Raw genomic sequence first — 16,201 nt, forward strand, 5'->3', positions numbered from 1 at the left:
GGACTATGAGTGCAAGGGTGACAGAATGAAGAGGTATCTGGATCAAGTAAGAAAAAGAGTAGACGACTTGAAGGCCAAAATCATCCAAATCCCCAGAGGAGAAAATGAGCAAGCCAACCGCCTTGCCAAAGCCGCTTCAGCAGAAAATATGATCACTCTCAATAATGTACTCTCTTTTATTCAGCTTTTCCCACTAATAGATTCTGACGATGTGTAGGAGATAGGTACGGAAAGTAACTGGACCATACCGATAGCTTCGTATTTGAAGAACAGCATCTTGCCAGACTGGAAGGAGGCCGCGAGAAAGCTGAAGGTCCAGGCAGCGCGGTTCATCTTGATAAAGGATGTCTTGTACAAAAGAGGCTTCTCCCATCCATATCTGAGGTGCTTGGGTGCTAAAGAGGCGGACTACGACATGAGAGAGGTACACGAGGGAGTTTGCGGAAACCACTCGAGGCCAAGATCATATTAGTGCACAAGCTAGTACGAGCAGGATACTATTGGCCCACCATGTAGAAGGACGCCGAGGCTTATGTGAAGACCTGTGACAAGTGCCAAAGGTTCAACAACATCATTAGACAACCAACCGAAGAGTTGACCTCGATAACGGCCCTATGGCCATTTGCTCAATGGGGTCTAGACATCATGGGACCATTCCCTACAGTAGTTCAACAGCTGAAGTTCCTGGTAGTGGGCATTGACTACTTTACAAAGTTGGTGGAAGCTGAAGCCTTGGCCAACATTACGGAGAAGAACATATGGAATTTTTTCTGGAGATGTATCGTATGCAGGTTTGGGATCCCTAGAGTCTTAATCTCGGATAACGGGAAGCAATTCCACAACGACTCCTTCTAGGACTTTTGCTCACAGTTAGGGATAAGAAACTACTACTCCTCCCCCGCCCACCCTCAAGCTAACGGATAGGTAGAAGTCACGAACCGATCCTTGCTCAAGATTATCAAAAGTCGGCTAGAGGGGGCAAAGGGTATATGGCCTGAAAAGTTACCAAGCATACTATGGTCATACAGGACAACGGCGAGAAAGCCCATAGGAGAGACGCCATTCCGACTAACATACGGGAGCGAAGCAGTCATCCCAGCCGAAGTCGGACTCACAAGCTACAGGGTGCACAACCATGACGAGAGTAAGAACAATGAGGCCATACGACTACAGCTTGATCTAGTAGACGAAATCAGGGCGACGGCAGAACAAAGGCTTGCACGGTAACAGGACCACATGGCTAAGCATTACAACTCCCGGGTCCGACACAAAGACTTCCGGGTTGGAGATCTCGTTCTAGGGAAAGTCATAGGCGCTGCTAGAGACCCTACCCAAGGGAAGCTTGGCCCCAGTTGGGAAGGACCTTACCGAATCACGTCATGGCAGAGGAAATACACTTATCACCTGGAGACGTTAGACGGATGGAAGCTACTGCATCCATGGAACACCGAGCACTTACAGAATTACTACCAGTAGAGATAACGACATGAAGAACGACCCTTTTTTATTTACAGTTCACCCTAGCTGATTTTAATTATACTCAGTTTTATCATTTACTTTAATTTTTGCTACAATACCATTTTTAAGCCCAAAGGGCAGGACTTTTTTCTTTTTAAGAACTACTTTTTCTACATATGAATGGCAATAAGAGGAGTTTATTCAAAATTGACTGAAGTTTCTATCTACAAGTTTATAGTTCATGAAAAATGGACGTCTTTAAGTTTACAAAAGTAGACGCCCCCAAGTCCACAAAATAGACGGCTTCACCCTAAAAGGGATGAAAAAAGGTTCATGAAGTCCATAAGATGGACGTTTCTAAGTCCATAAACTGGACAACCTTAAGTTCACAAAAAGTGGACGATTCTAAGTCCATAAAGTGGACGACCTTAAGTTCATAAAAAGTGGATGATTCTAAGTCCATAAAATGGAAGACCTTAAGTTCATAAAAAGTTGACGATTCTAAGTCCATAAAATGGACGACCTTAAGTTCACAGAAAACGAATGACTCTAAGTCCATAAGGTGGACGGGCTTGTCCCAAGAGGATGAAGCATTGTTAAAGTCCCTCAAAAAGACGAGATTATAAAAATGACAAGTTCATCAAGTCCATAACATGGACAAGGCCATAAAGCTGACGGGCTCATCAAATGGATGAGATTATAAAAATGACGAGTTCGTCAAGTCCATAACGTGGACGAGGCCATAAAGCTGACGGGCTCATCTAATGGATGAGATTATAAAAATGACGAGTTCGTCAAGTCCATAACGTGGACGAGGCCATAAAGCTGACGGGCTCATCTAATGGATGAGATTATAAAAATGACGAGTTCGTCAAGTCCATAACGTGGACGAGGCTATAAAGCTGACGGGCTCATCAAAGGGACGAGATTATAAAAATGATGAGGTCAAGTCCATAACATGGACAAGGCTATAAAGCTAACAGGCTTATAAAAAATGATGAGTTCATCAAGTCCATAAAGCGGACAAGACCATAAAGTTAGCAAAATAAATCAGTCCATAGCCAAGCTCATAAAATCAACGAGTTTATCAAACTCAATGGATAAGATGGACGAGCTCTAAATTACGAAGAATATAAGTTAATTGCCCATAAGACTGACGAGCCTATAAATTGACGGGCTCATCATACCCTTGAAAAGGACAAGTCAATCATCAATCCATGAAATAGACGAGTTTGCAAAGACGGTAGGGATTATAGACCAACGAATTCATTTTGAGCATTCAACACATAACATATCAACAGATAATAGCAACGGGTACAAAGTACTACGGATAAAAGTAAATCGTTTACAAATAAAAGCCCAAAAAACAAAAAGGGCACTTAAATGCATTGTCCACAAATTAAATGGAATAAGGATAGGACTAAGCGGCAGGGGCGTCAGTAGAAATGTCGTCTTCTTTATCCTGAGCAGAAGGATTTTCTACGTCTAAAAGCTCAACTGACGGGTTGGAAGAAGGGGCAAGAGGATTTGCAGCAGGTTGAGACAAAACGACGTTGTCATCTTTAGGGTCGTCACCATCATAAATGACAGTGTCGCCAGCAAGTGTTAACGGCATGGACTCTTCCATAGTGATCCTGGATAGGTCCAACTCTGGGAAGGCTGACGCAACTTACTTAAGGCAATCATCAAACCCAGTGCCATAATAATCAGCACAGGAATTAATAAATGATTGCGACGCCTTGAATTCCGTAATGGCGTCAGCCCCAGCCTTCCCCACCTACTCATGCAAATCTACAGCTCTTTCTGCAACATCTCCTTTTGACGACCTGCCTCCTCTAACTTCCCCTTTGTCTCCTTCAGCTCGCTGTTTAGAGTACGGAAAACATCCTTATATTACCCCTGCTCATTCAATAAGTTTGTATTATGCTTCCTAACCCAGGTGACGACCCCTTCCTTGGCGACACAACTGTCCTGAAGTGCCTTAACACGCACCAAGGCCTGAAGAAAAGTGTAGTCATCAGTAAAAATAAAAATATATAAAAAATAAAATAAATAAATAAATAAAAACAACAACAACAAAAAGCAAACAAACAACAGAAAAATACATGATAAAATTAACTAGGGAAGAGGGCTTACTCAGGTAAGGTCAAAAAGGGCTGACTCCCCCAGCTCCTCTGTGCCCAGCTCAGCACAAGGATCCACATCCGTCGACTTTATAAGCGTCTTCACTTCCTCGACGGCGTAGTCCTTGTGAGTAAGAAGGCAACGAGGTCCCTCAATAATGGGACCAGCTGAAGTCATCATCCCCTTACCCACACCAGAACCTGACTTGGGAGGTGACTTCTTGGAGTACGCATCACCAAGAGTGACGGCTACTTTTTTAGGTGGACAGTCATTATCCCCGTCAGTCTTCCTTTTGGCCGAACCCTTATAGATGGCTTTGGGGACTGACGAGGATGTCCCCTTTTTTCCCTTAGCCTTTCTCTCTTCTTCTTTTTTACGAGCAGCAGCCACCCTCACCCTTTGCTTTGCTGCATCCATTTTTGCAAAAGACAATTGACCTACATTACAAAGGTAGACGGTAAGAACAATAACTGACGAGAATGATAGAAAATCTACTCACGATGGTGGCTGATTTTGTCCAATCTGCGAGCCTCTAGCGTCGGCTCCGAGCCCCCACAGTACAAATGAAAAGTGTCAAGGGTGATTAAGTCCCTACACTTTCGCTGCTAAAAAGGAATATCAAGAACCCGATGAATGAATTCCTCCTGCTCATCAGTTATGTGAGGACGAGTGCTAGCTGAAAACAGAGGAATAGACGGTGTTAGAAGCATTAAAACAAAACAAAGGAAGAAGAGCAGACGGAATTTACCTAAATCCCTGACGAAAGCCCAAGTGTTGTCAAAATAACCACAGAGCATCATTTCCCATTCTTCCTGACGACACACCCAATTCGTCCCCTTGACAAAGAAATATCTACCTTTCTAGTTCCTATTAGAGTTTGGCATATCATACACTAGTTTCAAACCCTTCTCCCGGGCAGTAAAATGATAAGTCCCCTTGGAAGACACGATGTGCTGAGGTCTGTAGCAGTAAAAGAACTTGTCCAGGGAAAGCTGACGATTCCCTCCGCTCAGACGACCCCATAAAACCTCAGCACTTATAAAGATCCTCCAGGCATTCGGGGCAATCTAGCTGATGGATAGACCCAAAAAATCAACCAGCTGACGGTTAAAGTCATCAGTGGTAGTCTAAGCACCGCAGCAAACATGGTATCATACATGCCAACGTCTGCAGTCCTCCTTGAATAGCACCTTTCATTTTCCCTAGGGAGATGAATTGGGATATGGTTTGGGATCTGATAACGAGGATGCAACTCCTTAAAAACCCTACTACTCATCATGGGTAGAAATTTGTTAACGGCCCAATCCTCAAGGAGGATAAAGGGACGGTTATCTCCAGGACCCCCTAAGGTCCCTTCACAGGATTCCTCGTCACCTTCATCTTCATCCCCATCACTTCCACTCTCTCTTTCTCCCTCTTCTACCTCATCCTCTCCTTCATCCACTACCTCCTCACTTTCCCCAATATAACTCTCAACACCATCGTCAGGAGATTGGGCTGACATTTCCCTCTCTGACGAACGTGAGAAACCCTCGGACTCATCACCTGAACCAAAGACTTCGTCGTAGCCCGCTCCATCGCGGACTGACGACTGTTCAATCTTCTCGTCACTCGACATCTAACTACCTATAAGTGACGAATCAATTCTAAGAACCTAAGATGATGACCTCACTAGGAAGTTAATTGGTTGGAATGAAATAAAAAGCAGAAAGAGAACTTACAATTATGTCTTCTGAGCAAGAGATGATTCTGAAAGTGACGACAACAGCATAGGCAACGGAGTCAGCAAATCAACGGGGTAAAAGTGATGAGCTTTCTCTCCAAAAATCAACAAGGATGAAATAAGAGAAATGAGAGGAGGAGGAGAGTTATATATATAAGGGGGAAACAAACAGAAGACGAAGCGACGCCCTTGTCCAGAAGCGGAGCCAACCGGGATGCAACACGTGTCAGAGCATTTAATAATGGCTACTCGAGGAGTCGCCCATAAATGACTTCCACCCCCCTGACCAAAAGACAATTAAAAAATAAAATGCTTAACTCCATAACCCGTCAATTAAAAGCTACGAGGATATGGAGTAGGGGGCAGCTAATATGGACAAAAATAGTGCTTAAGGCATGAGCTGGCAAAACCATCAACTTCCATTGCAAGCTGATGGCAAGAAGAGATCTGATAGGGGTAGCGAAGGGAGTCGGCAGGCAGTACCAAAAGGTTGACGGCATCAATAAGCTGACACCTATAAAACTGAAAGGAGTGCAATAAGCTGACGGTCCTGATAGCGGTTTGCTTGCTGCCCATGATTGCATATATAAGGAAAAGTCTTGCCCTCTACGTTTGGTGCTACTCAAAGGGATTCCTATAAGGAAAAGATTCCGCCAAATACACCCAAAGAGACTCCTATAAGGAAAAGACTTCTACAACAAGAAAAAGATGTCAACCCTCTACTACTATAAAAGCCCAAATACCCTCACTAGCCAAGGTACGCATAATTTACCCGCTCTAGTACTCTAGAGTTGTGAGAAGCTCTAACTTGACCTTCGGAGGGTATTTGGCCGACACCACATCGGTACTCTCTGCAAGGTCTTCTCTTTTTATGTTGTGCAAGTGCTGTTGCGTGAAGGCCGTGTAACTCACTATTGATTTTTCAACATCATCACTATCCTTAGATTTGAATGTTAATTACCAAGTCCTTTTGAAAAAATCTTCCTCTAAATAAATAATGAAAAACAAAATATAAACTATTAATTATGACAAATTCATTAAAACTATAGTCTAACATTTCAAAATGGCAAGTATAATGCAAAAATAACTATTTAAATTCTCAAATACTTTATTCTTAATAATAATTTTTAAAAGAACTTAATCCATAAAAAAAAACAACCTAACAGTGTTTAGGTCTATAAGACCATAGAAGTAGCAATAAAAGTAAAAGTAATTCATCAACAATGAAACAAATGCGACTATTACATATATAATGTATTCACCCCTACATTTGTGAGCACTTGAATAACATAGTCATACCTAACATCCTCGGGCAATGAGTAAAAATAATCACATTTACGTGTATCAGCTGTAAGCAATTCTCCAGCTTTGATACTTTCTAACATAGAAAGTCCTTCAATTTTCAATAGCTTATTGAATACTTTCATTCTTCTCTCAACTTCCTCTGACTCAATCTTGAAGCAAGATGCAATGGTGGCCATATGTCCATTAGTTTCTTCATACTTCTTTCCAAAGTCTTTCATTATCTCCAGCCAAAAAAAAAACCTGATGAAGCCACCAATCCAGATCTACATTTCTAGCAACTAAACAAAACCAAAATCTGAGATACAAATAGATAGAATAACAAATTTCCTTGAAAATAAATTCATTAATAATTTGTTGAGCAACACACACACAACAATAAAAGTGAATACCTGGCAATAATGGAGGGTCCCCTTCAAACCTTTTTTTTTCCCCCCACACGTGAAACCCAAATAGAACTTTGTTAAAGAATATATTAATAGAGTTATCTATCCTATTTATGTTGTTTTGGTGGGAAAAGATATCGATGATTTGTTTTATATTTTATCTTAATTGCTTAAAAGATAAGGAAAAAATGGGTTGAAATTGTCAATTTATAAAAAATATATTCTTTTAAGCTTGAGAATCTAGATACCCACTTGTTTTAAAGGAAATCTACATTCTGACTGAAAGGGATTTAAAGGGGGAATCCAGATTCCCCTAGTATTTAATTCTCTAGCGTGATTTGCAACCAAATATTGGAATCCTTAAACATTTTTGAAATTCCTAAAACATTACCTTGTACCAAACACCACATTGAGAGTTAAATTCTAGTAACCTTTTAACTTATCCTAGGTAAAAATTATTTCCCACCTCTATCTCTTTTTTCCATGATGAACAACTTGTGACGTAGATCCTCTAGATTACTTTAAAAAAAAATTATGAAATTCTTAAAATTTTATTTATTCATTATAAAATGAGTATATTAAATTTTCTATAATGTACCTATTGAAATTACTATATTGATTAATACTAATTTTGCATGTATATATTTAAATTATTGATAATATGACAAAATCCAATTCATATAAATTGTATCAAGCAGATCCTATAATTGTTGTTTGGTTGAATATGTCAAATTATCTTACTAATTACCGATAAGTATGGCGTATACAATTTTTTTTAAAAAAAAATTTAATTTTTTTTTTGAAGAACTATACAAGTCAAAATGAGAAGTGCTGCATTCACAATATTTTCACAATACTTTCATAAAAAATCATAGATGGTAAGTTATTATTGGTTCTAATTTGAATCAACAATTGAAATTATTTTTTTGTCTACCAATAACAATCTGTCACTTAAGATTTGTTGTGAAAATATTGTAAACATAGCATTTGTCGGTCAAAATTTGGTTGAATAAAACAATGGCCTAGCGCCTCAAACGGTGCCGGTAAATTCTGAGTTTAGTATATATATACAAGTGATGGGCGTTGTTATTCTTTGCTTAGAATAAAAAGCACCACGCGTGAAAACTTTTTCAGCCATGGGAACCGCTATAGAAAAGGGCATCCTCAAAAATGAAGAACTTCTAAAGGTTAGTTTCCCAGTACATTCGTTAAATTATAATGTACTAACTAGCTAAACCATCCTCAAACCCAAGCCTCTTCTTCTTTTTTTTTTTTTTTTTGTTCACTCCTTAATGTACGTTGTTGATCAAAACTCAAAAGCTTGTTACGTAAACAGTACAGAATTTTTCATTTAAGAAAAAATATATATGGCCTGGAAGACCACAAGTTTAATTGTGAGCTTCCCTTACGGGCTTGAAAGATAAAAAGAAGAAGAAAGAACAAACAAACCTTGGAAGCAGGTCTAGCATTTGCCTATAAAGTTAGTTCAAAAAAAGAAAATTGCCTGAAAGACTCACTGATAACGGCTACTCTTTGGACATCTACCATGGAAACTTCTTCTTTTTGGCTATGTTTTGTTCTTTTTGATTTTTTAGCTTCTTCTCCGCAATCAAGAAAATATTAATTATAACCACCGCGCATCCTTGATGCAGTAGTCACTTCACAAGTATAAGCGCTTGTAAGATGTGGGGGCAAGGGCCGATGTTCAAGTCTCTAGGAGGGAGTTTCACACACATATACACTTAGATTAGGTTAAAGTAGAAATTCTATCATATATCAAAATATATATATATATATATATATATATATATTAATTGTTTTCTTGATACCCAACTCTGGCTATTTATTGACACGTAACAGGAAATTTCATATATATATATATATATATATAGCTATTTAGTTGAAACTAAAAATATGATTTGTATAATGCAATACTTCTCCTTTAGGGTAAACTGATTTAAGCATGTTACTTAAGTATAAATATAAATAGTTTACCTTTATTGGTATCCACAACAATTTGAGAATCAAACTTAGATAATAATAGGTTTTTTTTATAAAAAAAATTAATAATAATAATAATATGTATAGTAGAATTCTTCAATTATGTGTTATGAAAAAGAAGTTTTTGTAATAAATAATTTTACACTCTGTTTGACAAAAATGGGGCAGGAGTGAAGGATAAAAAATAAATAAAGAGAAAGAGAAGAAAAGAACAAAAAATAAAGGAGAATAGTTTTCCAAATTAAATATTGTTTAGTTTGCATTTTGCAAGCTAGAAAAGAAGGGAAAAAAAAATAGCCGATTGGAAGGAAAGAAAAATAGCAATTCCCATGGAATTTATTCTCCCCCTTTTTGGATTTCCCTTTCCTTTCCTCAATTTATCTCCAACCAAATAAGGAATTTTTCTCTCTCTTCCCTCCTCTTCTTTTCTTTCCTTCCCTCTCCTCTATAGCCAATGTTAGACTTGTGCTTAGTTTTGGATTCCTTTAAGGGGGCGTTTGGTTCACCGTAATATTACATTACACCGTAATATTACGTTATTGTAATCTTACATTAATATAATCTCAATATAAGAATACAACTTACATTATTTTGAAAGGTGATGAGATTAAGATAATGTGATTATTTTGTAATTTTAAATTATGGTAATGTTAAAAAAAATAAATTAAAAATTTTAATATTACATCATTATAATGTGCATCACATCAAAAGCATATTACAGCGAACCAAACGTCTCTTAAGTCTTTAACTACCTACCGGCCACTTTTGGTCCTAACTCCCTCCAACCCGCATAGATAAATATTCCAAAAGCATCTTAAGGTATTAGTCCTAATTTCTTTTATTTTTCAAGGGGCATCCAAAATATTCTATTCGGCATTATTTGTAGCTATACTTATAGAAATGGTACTTTGTTTTGATTCTTAGGTTGTAATTTCTTTTCAATTTGTAACTCAGTATAGCTCAACTTCCTCTAAAAATGATGCCTTTCATATATTGCAGTACGTTTACGAGAAGAGCTTCCAGAGAGAGCATGAGCAATTGAAGGAACTCAGAGACGCCACAGTAAAGCAATATTCGCGGTTGCTCATAATTTCTTTCCTGACAATATTTTAAAGTTATTTTGGATGTTTCATAATATCCCATAGGATTGCTTTAACGTCAAGTTTTGAACTAAGCAATTCAAATTAATTTGCTGTGTACGTATCTTTATTAGAGTAATATTAATTACTTTTGAAATGTGGCAGGAGCTTAATGATCCTGCCTATTGATGAAGGGATATTCCTCTCAATGCTTCTAAAGATTATGAACGCGAAGAAGACATTAGAGCTTGGAGTCTATACTGGTTACTCTCTTCTTACTACTGCTCTAGCACTACCTGCTGATGGCAAGGTAAGTTTCAAAACTCATATTTTTCACATACAAAAAATATTATTTTCTCATATTATGGATAAGTTACACTAATACCCCTGAATTTTTATGCTATTGCACTAAGGCCTCCTTTTTTTTTTTTTTTCTTCCTCATCAATTAATTTTGCCCTTAAGTTTGGAGATATTTTCATTTTGGTCTATAAAGTTAATTTTCATTTTAGCCTACCAAGTTTAATTTCATTTTCAAAATCGTTCTTTTGTTCATCTACATTAAGAGCTGACCGGTTAAGTACGAAATAAGCATCTAACTATGTGGCCACATCACTCATTTTGCCCGTCATTTTGCCATGTCACCCAAATAAATAATATTTTAAAAAGATTAACGTTATAAATATAAACTATTTTAAAATATTTTTACAAACTGTTATTGTAACCAATTTTAAATCGTTTTCATTTGAACCCACTAATATCCTCACTTTTTCATTTATTAATAACCACTCATTATGTTAGTAGTTTATAATTTTTTTTTAATAAAATAATTTGTATCTATAGCACTTTCCTAAAATTTATCAAACCATTATAAAAAGCAAAAACTTTGTTGACATCTCTCCTAAGTGCTCCAAGACCCCCCCCCCCCCCCCAACCAAACTGCCGCTACTCATTGCCTCCAAAATGCTCATTATAAGCAACATATATCACCTTTCCTTTCCATCTCCACCAATTTAGTCTCAAACAACACGAGACCTTTTCCAAGATGGACAAGCACTTTGGTCCCTTTATGACCTTCGCCTTGGCCCCATCACCACCATAGTTGCTTCTTTTCATGACTACACCACCAAAGAAAACTCCACACCCATGACCAAATCAACCCATTCTACCAAAGAAAAAAAAAACTGTGGTGTGGGTTGATTTGAGTTTGATGATGGATTTGATAAAGGCCTCTGCGAAGGTTTTGGGGGTTGTTGGTGTGGTTGATTTTTTTTTAATATAGAAAGACTAGAATATCATTAAATAAAACAAAAGAAAATTACATCAGCTTGTTAGTGAGGTTGATTTGATTATGAGGATTGGTGTGTTTCATAAATAAATAAATGAATTCATAACGCTACTAATGCTGTATTTCTTAATCCACAATAGTTTTCATAATTTTCACAACTACTATTATAGGTCATCACTGATAGTATATAATAAAAGTGTGTTATTGGTGGACCCATGTCAAAACAATACTACTCTAATCACGATAGGTAATATAAGTAATTATAAAAAATAAAAAAATAAAAATAAAATGTTGTGAAAATATTGTTTTCCTAACCTTTGGTAATCTAACTTAATTCATGACATGGTTGTGATGCCACGTAATTTTTAACAATTTACCCTTTCTTTAAATGGATCATTATTGCTTCAACAAGGTTATTTTCTTACTATGTGTATATTAATAATAACTCAAGTTGCTATTACTTGATAACCAAAGTTACCTTTTATAAAAAATGAATAGTGATGGACTGATAGTTACACACCTAACACCGTGTATACATGACACACAATTTCACGTTAATTGAAATTATGTTTTAAAATACAATTTCACAAGATGTGTGTGCGGGAGTGTGTAATGTAACAAGAATTAGCCTATAAAAAGTAGGTGGAACAAGAGGCCATGTTTTCTAGTGTCGTAAGCAGAATAGGAGTTTAGTACACACTACAAAAAACAGGTTCTATGGCCACGTTTTTAAAACAGGAATTTGGTGCCTTCCTACTATGTTCATGGCACTAGAAAATAGGGTGTTTATAAATTCCACTGATCTAGCTTCCTTTATTTCTTCACTTCTCTCCGTGGGTCTAGTGAATCTTTATCCACACAGTACTCATTTCTTCACAAAATATATAATATTTGGGAATTAGCATATCTGATTTGGACATTTAAAAGGCTTTTTTGGACTGGTTCCCTCTTTTTTCACAATTAGGCACCAAAAACTTAGGCTCATGCAAGAGCTATGTGATCTCTCTATTAGCAAATGGACATATTATTGATAGAAGGAGACTGTTTGGTACAGAAGCAAAGTTGCTGTATCAAATTGATGAAAAACATAGTTGTAGGATCTTAGTGAAACAACATAAAACTTTAGGGGGGTGTTAGTGCAATTTACCCAATTATTACTTTTTGTTACTCCTGTTTTACATTAATGAGGATATAAATATCATTAGATAGTAAGGCCAAATTAAATTAACGTTTTCATCTTTGTAGATAATAGCTATTGATCCAAACAAGGATGCATACCAATTTGGATTGTCATTTATTCAGAAAGCTGGAGTGGAGCATAAGATTAACTTTATCGAATCAGAAGCCTTGCCAATTTTAAATGATCTGATTGCCAATGTAAGTTTCTAGCCTAATGAATGATGCAATTGTATATGTACTTACTTAAGATAGTAATCCTAGATGCTTATAATAGATTTATGGGGCAAATTGTAATCCTAGGTGTTTGTAATAGAAGTATATATGGAGCAAATACTTTTATATTGTTAATAACAAAAGCATGATCTTTCTGTGTACCTCCCATTCTAGCATGTCTAACAGGGTTGTTTGCAACATAATTATCGTGTTTTTTAGTATGGGAAAAAATAACATCAACAGAGGCATATGTTGATGGTTGATCACTATTTAGTGAGTAACATAAATTAATTTAGAATTTGTTAATCCACATTTGTATGCTAGTTACATGGAGTTAAATTAGTTTAAACAAATTTGTGGTTTTTATTGCTTTTTCACTATACCGTGAATTGTCAAAATAGATTATTATTTAAATATGTTACTAACTTCAAAAATTTTCATAATCACTATGTAAGCCTAGTTCCTTGAAAAACATTTCTAACTCTTGCCACTTAATACTTATAATAAAAATAACTATATGGCTGATGCGGAATAATAATAATAATAATTTTTATTATTATTATTAATTTTTATTATTATTATTTTAAAAAATAAAAAACTCTACATGGGCTTTGTTACCAGGTCAAAGAACATGAAAACCTCTTCATTAAGGGGTTGTTTGAGATCTGCTTATTTTATTGAAATTGAAAACTTTTTGTTGAAAGTAAGGTAAAAATTAGCTGAAATAATACAGTGGGACTCATGAATAGTACCAAAAAGTGTAATGAGACTCATGAATAGTAGAAAAAATAAACTAAATAGTAAAATAAGCTGGTTTTTAAGCTGGAGTCAAACACACACTAAAAGTGTTTTTTTTTTTTTCCGTAGTTCCTAAAAGGAAGAATAAAAAGTGAATCTAAAATTAAAAATTTTCTCTTGCTAAAATTTTTAAATGTTTTCTATTTTGATGAATATGATGTCCTAATTTAATTCCTACTTGCGGAAATAATATGACCATATTCAGAATTCCTCAACAATATCTTCAGATTCCACAATCCACATGCAGAAATAAATTATAGTTGTGATATGTTAGGCTTCACTCTCCTTTTAGGCTGTTTTTTTGTGGCAAGTACTAAACATATGTTGCACATACTTGACCTTGATTTTCTAAAAATGCAGAAGGAACAAGAAGGGACATTCGATTTTGCATTTGTGGATGCTGACAAGGGAAACTACATCAGTTATCACGAGCTTCTTTTAAAACTAGTTAAGATTGGTGGAATAATTGGTTACGATAATACCTTATGGTTTGGATCAGTGGCTGCTCCTGAAGAGGATGCTAAGGAGGGATTTATTAAGCATCACAGAAAAAGTGTCATGGAGTTGAACAACTTTCTAGCAACTGATCCCCGCATCGAATCATCCCTCATTTCAATTGGTGATGGCCTCACCCTTTGCAGGCGCCTCTACTAGTGAAATCAACACATTGAAGTTGTTGCTACACTAGAAAGTTACCCCAATAGTTATATAGAATAAATCAAATATTTGAAAAATAAATAAATAATGACTTGCAAATTGGCTTGACAGTAAGGATGCTCAATAGGAAAATTTATTCCTTATATCCGATGTTTGTCTTTCTCTCACGTAAGGATGGACATTATATGAGAGGACTGTGGAGCACCTAATATTGGTAGCCAATTGTCATTGCATGAGCATGGCTCAATATTTTTGTTATATAGCTTGCTTTTAAACTCAAATTTTACTTGGCCAATTCTGCTGGCAATTGAAGCGTACAAAGCTAATCAACTCTCCTCCAAACTGGCGCACTTTCGATGCGTATACCTCTTCCTCAGTCCGTAGCAGAAGTGAAAGCACTGGGATGTAGACGTGCAGTTCAGTTTGCAATTGAGATCGGTCTTCAAGAGGTGATCTTTGAAGGTGATGCAGTTGTGGTGATTCAAGCAGCAAAAGATGGTTTGGCAGACCAGTCCATGTATGGTCATCTTATTGGTGGCATCCTTCAACAAGCTTCCGAGCTGTGTAGGTTTGAATTTTTTTGTGTTAATCGCACTTGCAATAGAGTAGCCAATGCTTTGGCTTCAAGAACTAGTGTTGGTTTAGATTTACAATTCTGGCTAGAAGACTGTCCTGGGGATATAGCTCCCTTGGTTTTTGCAGATGTTCCTTAAGGGTTTTTTGTTGTTTCAATAAATGCCCAGTCTGGTTTCAAAAAATAAAACTCCTCCAAACGCTTATCTCAAAATAATAATAATAATAAATAAATAACTTCTTGGTAGTTTTTTTCTAAAATAAATACAGTATTTATAAATATTTAAGTTCTTAGAAAACAACTTGAACAAGACTCAGAGTTATCAGCCTCTAATAAAAATAGTGCATTAGGAGGTGATCTTCAAATAACATGAAATCTAAAAATAAAGAATAGTCTCTATTAGCTAAAGTATCGGCAAACTTGTTGATTTTATGATAGTTGTGCTTCACTCAAGGTCAGAGCTATTCAATGCCTTGGGGGCCATGGCCCCCCTAGATTTTTTTTTTTTTTTTTTTTTTAATACTATACATATTTACCTGAGATTTTAGAATTTGGCCAAGAAGTATTTTCTTGGCCCCCCAGCATATAATCCTTAGCCCCTCAAACCAAAAAATTAATTTTCCAAACAATAACAAAAAATCAGCCCAAACAATAACAAAACAAATTAATCTTTTGCCCATTTTTTAGCCCTTCAAATCACATATCTTACTTCTATTAAAAACAAAATCCCTAATTTCATACTAGTACTGGTCAAATATGTTAGTCTCGTCTCCTCTTTGCTTCGACTACACAGCAGCACAAGCCACACTCATAGCTACACTCCATGCTGGTGAGGCTCATATGCAATTTTACATTTGGTACTCTCTCAAAGAACCTCTCTCTCTCTCTCTTTCTTCTGGGTTACTTTCTAGTGTCATTCTCTCACTTTATCGTATTCTGTATTTGACTCCAACATTAGTAAAGTTAAGTGTTTTGTATTGAGTTTAGTGCATATGGCGTAGTAGGGTCAGTGGCCCTAGTGGGGTTGCTTTCTCCTATTTCTAGTTTGGAAGGTTTATATCAAAATGCTACAACACATAGGCCATGACACCCTATTCAATTATCAATTCACATATATGCAATTAGTTAATTTCATGATGAGAAGTTATAAAATTATAATTAGTAATTGTTTGTGAATGGATTGGAGTCATTATTTTTTAACTTAATAGCTTAGAACTTAGGTGATGTTTGGTTTAGTTCTCTTTGCCTATTTATTATATATATTTTGCCTTTGTTTTTCTTTTTCATATTCTTATTTACTTAGCTACAATTATCTAATGTTTTCTCATTTGTTGATATTTTGTTAATACTAATTAGCTACTAATTTGAAGTTTCAAAAAAAAAATTAGGTTCTATATTTTTGCCCCCTCCATTAGAATCCT

The 16,201-nt window shown here is 36.1% G+C and overlaps 1 protein-coding gene across 1 annotated transcript; it reads left to right on the top strand.

Moving 5' to 3' along the window:
- Positions 1-8,103: 8,103 nt before the first annotated feature.
- Positions 8,104-14,964, top strand: LOC115982101 (flavonoid 3',5'-methyltransferase-like). Its single transcript, XM_031104617.1, has 5 exons — positions 8,104-8,180; positions 9,994-10,073; positions 10,239-10,383; positions 12,605-12,736; positions 13,910-14,964. Exons 1-5 carry the CDS (start codon positions 8,130-8,132, stop codon positions 14,201-14,203), a joined length of 702 nt encoding a protein of 233 aa, XP_030960477.1. The 5' UTR covers positions 8,104-8,129; the 3' UTR covers positions 14,204-14,964.
- The last annotated feature ends 1,237 nt before the right edge of the window (positions 14,965-16,201 follow it).

This window comes from Quercus lobata, chromosome 3 (assembly GCF_001633185.2).
Source record: "Quercus lobata isolate SW786 chromosome 3, ValleyOak3.0 Primary Assembly, whole genome shotgun sequence".
Lineage (NCBI taxonomy): Eukaryota > Viridiplantae > Streptophyta > Magnoliopsida > Fagales > Fagaceae > Quercus > Quercus lobata.